Source organism: Bombyx mandarina, chromosome 03, assembly GCF_030267445.1.
Source record: "Bombyx mandarina strain Sakado chromosome 03, ASM3026744v2".
NCBI classification, from domain to species: Eukaryota; Metazoa; Arthropoda; class Insecta; order Lepidoptera; family Bombycidae; genus Bombyx; species Bombyx mandarina.
The window spans coordinates 6965479-6974208 of NC_143210.1; the positions used below are offsets into that span (position 1 = coordinate 6965479).

At 34.7% G+C, this 8730-nt stretch overlaps 2 protein-coding genes across 2 annotated transcripts; one reads left to right on the forward strand and one right to left on the reverse strand.

Moving 5' to 3' along the window:
• The first annotated feature begins 714 nt into the window (after positions 1–714).
• On the forward strand, positions 715–4169 carry LOC114251573 (hexamerin 70a). The gene is made up of 5 exons (XM_028185895.2): positions 715–899; positions 1204–1304; positions 1384–2205; positions 2296–2438; positions 3150–4169. The coding sequence occupies exons 1-5, from the start codon at positions 800–802 to the stop codon at positions 4024–4026; spliced, it is 2043 nt and encodes a 680-aa protein (XP_028041696.2). The 5' UTR covers positions 715–799; the 3' UTR covers positions 4027–4169.
• Positions 4159–8486, reverse strand: Sp2 (sex-specific storage-protein 2). Its single transcript, XM_028185883.2, has 5 exons — positions 8359–8486; positions 6548–6681; positions 5625–6455; positions 5314–5480; positions 4159–5161 (listed from the first exon to the last, which is right to left on the reverse strand). The coding sequence occupies exons 1-5, from the start codon at positions 8444–8446 to the stop codon at positions 4270–4272; spliced, it is 2112 nt and encodes a 703-aa protein (XP_028041684.1). The 5' UTR covers positions 8447–8486; the 3' UTR covers positions 4159–4269.
• Positions 8487–8730: the final 244 nt, after the last annotated feature.

Here is an 8730-nt window from a genome sequence, read left to right on the forward strand (position 1 = left end):
CACATCAACTACTAATGGAGTCTTTTTATTGCCCTTGTGGGCTGTAAGTAAGTAGTTACCGTTCGTGGACGTTAGTAATGCCAGGAGCATAGCCAAGTCGCTGCCTATCACAACATTATTACGATATTACCGTATATTCCCATATTAGCGATGATTTTTACGCAAACCAATCATTATTATATCATATTATATTAACGTTCCCGATTGACTTCTACGGTTAAGGTATTCCTTATGTTATTACATTGTGTAATAAAAATCAAACACGCAAAATTATAATTTGCGTAATTACTGGTGGTAGGACCTTTTGTGAGTCCACGAGGGTAGGTACCACAACCCGGCCTATTTCTGCCGTGAAGCAGTAATGCATTTCGATTTGAAGGGCGGAGTAGCCGTTGTAACTATACTGAGACCTTAGAACTTATATCCCAAGGCGGGTGGCGCATTTTCATTGCTTGCTTTTTAATCATATGCTCTCTAAGCTAGTCAGAATATATAGTCATAATAATCTTCATACTTTTTCTAGGACAATTAAAGACAACTATTTCTATTTTAATTCTGTAAAAATGTTATATTGTCACAATTAACATAATAAAAAAAATTGTTTAAAACTAAAAAAAAAAAAATACAAAAACTGACTTTAGGTTTATACTTTTGCACTTCTCTGTACCTTCTCCGTACCAATGTGAGTTATTCCTATTAATCCGTACTCGCGATCTTAAGAGGGTACAAAGGACCAATGTGGTGCTATCCAGTAAGGATAAAAGACATGGCGACATAGTGTTAGAGATAGTGGGCTATTATGCCACCAACCATGTTGGTGCTATCTGTGATCACGTTGTATTTAGTTGCAATAGTAGTTTCAGATCCATTAGATGAATTTCGTCTCATGCATCAAGGTGGTACGTAATTTACCATTTATCTAAATTCAAGCAATTTTAACACCACTCTAAATTATTATTTAGGAGAGGTCAGTTACTTAAATTTTTAAGTCAAAAGAGATCGAGCTACAAAAACATCTCAATGTTTAATTAAACAAATTATGTAATGACTAAACAAAACATTTCTCTTGTTGTTAAAATCGATGGTTTAATCATTTAGTCTTATGAGCTTTGGTAGTAATCGTGGAATATGTATGAATGACTGAAAAAAAATACTGATCATTAATATTGAATAATTCAAAACATCATATAAATATCTTTCCAGAAATCGCATATGATGAAAATAAATTCTTAATGCAAATAGTTCCATCGGGATTTTCGCCCCATGCCCACGAATCAAAAAAAGTTGACGAGGTCCTGAATACTGTGAGTTAGCATACTATGAATAAAAATGTTAAGACAATTCAGATCAAAAAAATAAGATGCAAATTTTTAACGTTTTCAGAATAATACATATTACAAAAACTTCTACAAATATGTAAAGAACGGGATTACCGCGAAAGGTCGAACTTTTACTGTTTATGACGATGACATGAGGAAAGCTGCCATAGCATTATTCCGTCTTTTTCAACAAGTGGAACAAGACGACTATGAAAAAATTTACGACTGGTCAGTTTTAAACATAAATAACGATATACTGAGGTATGCGGAAAAATTGAACTATTTATACAGCTATAAGTTGAACAGAAATAAAATATCATTAAATCCATGTTACATTGAAAAACCTAATTACTTCATTAATTCGGAAACTATTATAAAAGCAATGAAACTCCGATTAGTCATGAGCAATCGCAACGTTCTGCCCCCTGAAGCTGCCGAGCATCAGTATTATCAAGATCATGGTTTCATATCAATTAATACAAATTATTCTGGTTGGAATCTGGTCTACAACGGAGATGATCAAGGAATCAATTATTTTCGGGAGGACATTTCACTTAATTGTTATTATATGGGCGTGCATTTGCTACATCCTTTTTGGATGTCTAACGATGAATTGGATCTGTTAAATCTAAGACATGCGGAACATTTCTTTAATACACACCAACAGTTAGTGGCTCGTTATAATCTAGAAAAACAGCATCTACTGCACATGAATCATAGCTATCCTAACGAAACTGAGTATGACCCGTCTTTGATATACGACAATGGATTACGATTTCCAATTAGATATATAAATTATGAACTGGATTGGACAGACGAAAGAGCTGAAGCGGAGGGTGTGTGGATAAACATACGTAAGTGTATTGAAAGAGGATTTATTGTTATGGTAAGTATTTCCTACTAGCTGCCTTTGAAACGTCCTATACTTAATGTAAGGATAATAAATATTTGATCTTTTTATCTTCTCTTTTTTAAGGATGGCATCACATTAAATATGAATAATGACGATCACGTGAGCATAATGGCTAAATTAATCAAGTCAAACCTTGATAATGCAAGAATGGCGAAAATCTTAAGAGAAATATTTGGTAATATGCGCAACAGACATCCTATTGACGAGTAATTATCTTTGGCTTATTTAAAATTATTATCGTGATTATGGCCGAGATCTTGGAGGACCTGAGTAAAGTGAGATCAATAAGGCTTCTGTCCGAGTGGGCCTTAGTATGAACATGGACAAAACGAAACTTATTTTGAATGTCCATGTAGTGCCCAATTCAGTTATGTTTGAAAGCTGTACGCTCTAAGCAGTAGACAAATGTGTCTAACTTGGACAATTTGTCCAATTTCGAGAAAGAGGTCAATCGTCAAATCCAATTAGGCTGGGTAGCGTTCGGAAAGCTGCGCAAAATCTTCTTTTCCCAAAAACCTGAGACAAAACTCTTCGACCAATGTGTGTTTCAAGTGATTATAACTATATACGGCAATGAAACATGGTCGCGGTCAATGGATATTATCAGAAGTCTCAAAGTCACTCAAAGAGGGTAGCGGGTAGGCCTCCTACGATTTGTGCTGACGACCTGCTAAAAGTGTAAGTGTATAAAAGGATGCAGGACCCGTTTAGTGTTGCGATCCTTTGGAGAGGTCTACGTTCAGCAGTGGATCTCTGTGAGCTGATAAAAAAGCTAGATACTTTTAATTAAAAGCACAATTGTGCGGTATTGGCACGTGAGCAATTCAAAATGTAGAATGACTTAGTTTTGTTCATGGAGCTTAGAAATTTTCTTATAGTACATCGGTGCTGTGAATTTTTTTTATTTTTTATTTCAGATACAATCCCGCACCTTCCGTATTTTATCACCCTGAAACATCACTAAGAGACCCTACCTTTTGGAAGATGATAGAGTATTATTTGAACGTAATGAAGTATTTTCGACATTTCATGGATCCGTTCTTAATGGAAGAGTATACAACAGAAGATTTTAATATTACTGGTGCCAATTTTACTAAAATGGAAACTTTTTTTGAATACTATCGTATACCGCTGAACAAAATGTTGTCTGCTGAAACTGGTTACATATCAAGAAAATGGCCGATGTTCGCAAGACAAAGACGAATAAATCATTCACCTTTAACATTAAATTTTACCGTTGACTCCAAAATTGACAAAAATGTCATAGTACGACTCTTTTTGGGACCCAACTGTAGCTTCAACAACTGTTGGGAACGTTTTGAGGAGTTTTACGAATTGGATATTTTTAACTTCACTCTACATACAGGACTTAACGTAATCAGTTGGAATCCACATAAATCAAAAAAATATTCATATTTTAAAGACGATATTTCACAGCATTACTTCCATAACTACGACTATAAAAAATCTGCACGTAAAGGTACAAAATTCAATTTGTTTAAATTTCCCGGCAACTTGGCAATACCTCGAGGACTTGAATCTGGTCTAAGCTTTAAGTTGGCTATTATAATTACCCCTTCAGAAAATTCTTCAGTAATGGATCATGCACCAGAAGTAAATTATTATAAACAAGTCTCTTATGAGTACGATACAAAACCTTTAGGTTTTCCTTTTCATAGAAATTCGGGTTTTCAAAATTCGTTGGCATCTAACTATAGGCTTTTTGATATCAAAATTTACCACAGAAAGAGTGACGTTGATGAATCAGGCTATTTTTCTTCAAATCTGTATTAATATTCTTTTGGTTTTTGAGTTTGTAGTTTTGTTAAAAAAATAGTATACTTATGTACTTTGATATCAACTAAGCGCTCAAGAATTTTTGTAATATAAGTTAACATAAAAAATGAATGAAATAAAAATACATAATTATAATTTTACCTACTTGATTTTATTTTTTCTAAATCATAACAGTTATACTTAAAGTTTTTACATTTTCTTTGGATATTACGGATGCAAAATTCATCAGTTTATTAAAATTTAATTTTTTGGAACAACATTAGACTGTGTGTCATACGAAGGAAGATTGAATTTGTAAGGGAACCGTTCACCCTCGTGATAAATGAAAATATCCTTGAAATACATGTTAGGAACCTTGAATAATGCATCAACAACGGGGCGATCCAGAGGGAAGCCAAGAGGCTTATTGTCAAGAACAAAAGATTCGAAAGGAGCCAAGTCCTTGCCTTTGTTGTCGAATGGATAGACGAAAACAAAGAGCTGGAATGGGAATCCACCTTCAGTACCTCTAGGCAGCATGAGTCTTTTAGGCATGTAACAGAACTCTTCCGACATATCAAAAGGTACTTTTCCTTCGTCGAGCATCTTCATAATTTCAGTCATTGGCACGGAGTCTTCTTTAAATATGACAAATTCATTCGAATTGCGGATAATCTTGTTCTGACCAGCGGTGAGTTTAGTTGTGAACCAGTCCAACTCGAAGAATTTCATCCAGTTGTCCTCTAATGTGAGAGGTATTCCGTTGTCATCGTATTTGGGAGCCAGGAAGATTTTGACAACAGCGTCACTGGCGACATTAGAATCAACCTCAATGTTAACGTTGAAGGGGCTGTGGTTCAATCGTGGCTGGCGCACCTTAACGTCATGGACGTGATTGTTCTTAATCTCCTCCTTACTAAAGTACACGCTGTTGCTGGCGTCGAATTCAAAGTTCTCGAAGAATGTTGTCAATTTGTCGACTTTAACATCAGTTATCTTGACACCATCAAAGTAAAGTTTGTCTTGAGTGTAAGGCTTTAAGTATTGCTTGAACTCAACGATGTATTCCACAATTCTGTTGTAGAGCTGATAGAAAGCAGGATCACGAAGAGAAGTCTGGTAAAAGTCCATTGCACTAGGCATGAAAGTGTACCTGAAAAAGTAGCATGAAGAAACTATTACTATTAATTTTTTTGCAAACGTACAAAGACAAATCCGGATTACGATTGACTTGGATATAAGTAGAAAAGAGTTGTCGTCATTGCTTAGTAAAAATTAAGTTTTGAAAATATTTTTTAAACGTACTTGTCGAATGGCATAGGCGCAGCACCTAGCACACGGCGCGCAAATACTTCGTAAGAACGTTGGTAATCTTTTGTGACTTCTTCTCCATACAGATCTGCATTATCTTGCCAGTAGTTGCCGACGAAGTTAATGGCTTTCGGGTCGTGGAAATCAATTTTTTGTCCGAACTATAAATGAAAAAATCTATTAAATCATACATTTTAGAAATAAATCAATAAGATTACACACTTAATGTTCGAACTTTTTTTATTTCTTATCGAAATTACTGTATTATATTAACAGTGTGTACAAATAAAGAATAAATAACTTACGGCTTCAAAGTGGTCCTTTTGGAGGAACTGAACGAATGTCTTCTCATAAGTGTCAAGGAATCTTACTCTTTCATAGTTTTCTTCGGTGTGCAAGTTGTAGTAGTCAGGTCTTTGTGCGAAGGGTGTAAACTTAGTTAGCATCAATGGATAGTATCCAGTCTTTATCGGAGAGTACCATGAGAATTCGGGAATCTTACCAAGTCCATTGGTAAGACGCTCAAAGTAGTAACGAGCCAATAATTGCTGGTAGAAGTAGAAGTAAACCTCTCCACGACGCTCTTTAAGGGCTCCGTATTTTTCTGATGTCCACCAGAACGGTAAATGAGAGTGGAAGTAGTAGTAGTAAGCGTTCATTCCAATATCCTCAGTGAAGTATGTCAGCCTTTGTTCTTCATTATTGTATAAAACGGCGTTAGAATAATTGGCTTTGTAAACGAAGTAGTCGTTTTCCTTGTGAATGCCATACTTAGCTGCGGCTTCAGGATTAATGAGGCCATCTTGCATCTTTGTTACGTAAATTTTTTGCAGCACTTCCATATTCATAAACATTTTAGGGTATACTTCATACGGAGCAGGAACAACGAAACCGTGGCAATCAGAGCGCTGGATAACAGCGATGTAGAAGGCATACAAGAATTGACCTTGATTGAGATGCACACGCGCAAAACAGGCAGTCTTGTAGAACGTTTCAAAGTCCTTAGCGTAATAGAATAAATGGAATAGAGCAATAGCTTCATCCCTCATCTTGTCATAAAAAACGGAGAACTCTAAATTCTTAGGCATAAAACCAGTCCTGTACATCTTCAGAAATTCTTCAACAGCTTTCTTGTTCTGTTAAATATGAAACATGGTTTTCAATAAAGAAAGAAAGAAAGAAACAAATTCACGTTAAATTTAAATTGATATTAATTATTAGTACTTACAGTGTAGTTGTCCATATTCATTTCGATATCATAGTCTTTGCCAATTTTATAATATTCATCATCAGTGTTTAGTTGGCTCACATCTTGGAAGAAGGACAGAATTTTCTTTTGCTTTTCAACAAATACGGCATCCACTGAATAAAGTAAAAAAAATTTATGTAAATATTTTATAAAGAAGTATTTACGAATAAGCGATATCACTTAGATGTCATTATTATCTGGAAAGTATTGAATAACTTCAATTCTGAGATACATATTGGCATCAAAGCACATTAGGAACTACCAGCGCCGATATGTTACCACTAATCGGTCGTTCATAGCTTACTATATTTACTTTTATTACATAATTTGGTTGTTTGTAAAAAAAACCTGCTTTTCTTTATTACTTAGTCAAAACGGTATAAACCTACAATGGTTGATTTTGTGTTTTGATGATTTTTTTATTTTATTTTTATTGCTTATGTGGCTGAACGAGTCCACCTGGTGTTAAGCGGTTAAAAGACCCCATAGAAATCTACAACGTAAATGCACCACCCACCTTGAGATATAAGTTCTAAGGTCTCAAGTACTTACCCGTGCTGACTCACAAGAGGTCCTACCACCAGTAATTACGCAAATTATAACTTTTGCGGCTTTGATTTTTATTACACATCCTTTATCGTGGAAGTCAATCATGAACATTTGTTGAGTACGTATTCCATTAGAAAAATTGGTACCCGCTTGGGATTCGAGCACCGGTGCATCGCTCAACACGAATGCACCGGACGTCTTATCCTTTAGGCCACGACGAGTTTAGATGATGAATGATGAATCCATTTGCAAATAGTTTTGTGTTGAAACGGTGACGTATTTAAATTGTAAATTGTACATATATTGAACATGTTCATCGTGCAACATATGCAATACTGGCGGTAATGTATACGTTACAGCGGTAATAATATACCAACATACAAATGATGGTATAGCAACAGTGCAACCTAGTCGGCGCGTTGCGGGGTAAGTGCGATTTTGTTCTTTTTAGTTTAGATACCAGGCCTCGCAAAATCGGCCTTGCTATGAGGCAGGAGATGAGGCCGAGCTATAAAATTCCAAATTGGATCACGCATCGTGCATCCTTTTCTAAATCACGCCTCAGAAAGAGATGTGAGCCTATAGCAGAGGTAAAACAATTTATAACAACAATGATTCAATAGACGGCTGTATGCATAGTTAAAGATATAACGTTCGTATAAGCTTTACGTAATACGCACTATAATGAAAACGTACATTTTGAATTGAGAACCTTCTCCTTTTTTATTTAAAGTGGGCTAACATAGAAAAGAACCTATAGAACCAAAACCACACGGCTCTACGATAGCACAGGTTTATTTTTTTTTTAAAGAATAAATCGTATTTCTTGTATTACTATTATACTACACAAAAATGAGGCCTTATTAAAAAAGTTTTGACTCTAGTTAAAGTTTATTAATAACAAAATACGCTTTTATAGAAAATACAACAAAAAAATAGCAACTAAAAAATCTAATTTTAATAAATTTATTTTCTATTTTTTAGTTGTTTTTTTCTATAAAAGCGTATTTGGTAATTTTTTTAACTTTTTTTTGTTTTTAATTTTTTAGTTGAATTTCAATTTTTTCAATATTTTTTTTAATATTGAATTGTCATCGGTCCTTAATGAGTATGCCAAATTTCGAGTTAATCTGACGTTTTGAAGGGGGTCAAAATCATGTTCAAAGATTCCGTTACAAACATACATATATCTGAAGCTAATAAAAGCGTATTAATATAGAGTACTACAATTTAACGCTTACCATTTTTTGTCTTTATGGTGCTCGGCTTTGGTACTGCACTGCTGAGCGCGACGGCTACAAGCCCAGCCAGAATCAAGACAGACTTCATGGTTTCCAGCCTAGAAGCAAACTGTGCTTCTGCAATCCGATTTCGAATATTTATACCCACACTTTATCTTCTCCCGAAACATGCATTCATTAGCAACAAGTGTTATGCTTTCTTTATCAACGTAATCTACTGACCTTTTCAACGGGTCTCATAATTTGAACTACTGAATATAAATTTCAACGATGATAATAAACAAAGAGATATAAAGTTTTTTTTCTTGTTATTGTTATATAATCAAAAAAAAGGAATGGAAAATTATGAAATATTTGTAAAACTGTAAACGA

What these genes read in the sequence shown, in the direction of transcription:
- LOC114251573 (XM_028185895.2), top strand. Translation starts at nt 800, where the DNA reads ATGCCACCAACCATGTTGGTGCTATCTGTGATCACGTTGTATTTAGTT. An exon ending in TCGTCTCATGCATCAAGGTG is followed by an intron (nt 900 to 1,203) that starts GTACGTAATTTA and finishes ATATCTTTCCAG; the next exon opens with AAATCGCATATGATGAAAAT. An exon ending in AACAGACATCCTATTGACGA is followed by an intron (nt 2,439 to 3,149) that starts GTAATTATCTTT and finishes TTTTTATTTCAG; the next exon opens with ATACAATCCCGCACCTTCCG.
- Sp2 (XM_028185883.2), bottom strand. Translation starts at nt 8,446, where the DNA reads ATGAAGTCTGTCTTGATTCTGGCTGGGCTTGTAGCCGTCGCGCTCAGC. An exon ending in CACCATAAAGACAAAAAATG is followed by an intron (nt 6,682 to 8,358) that starts GTAAGCGTTAAA and finishes TACTTTATTCAG; the next exon opens with TGGATGCCGTATTTGTTGAA. An exon ending in AAAAGGACCACTTTGAAGCC is followed by an intron (nt 5,481 to 5,624) that starts GTAAGTTATTTA and finishes TTTCATTTATAG; the next exon opens with TTCGGACAAAAAATTGATTT.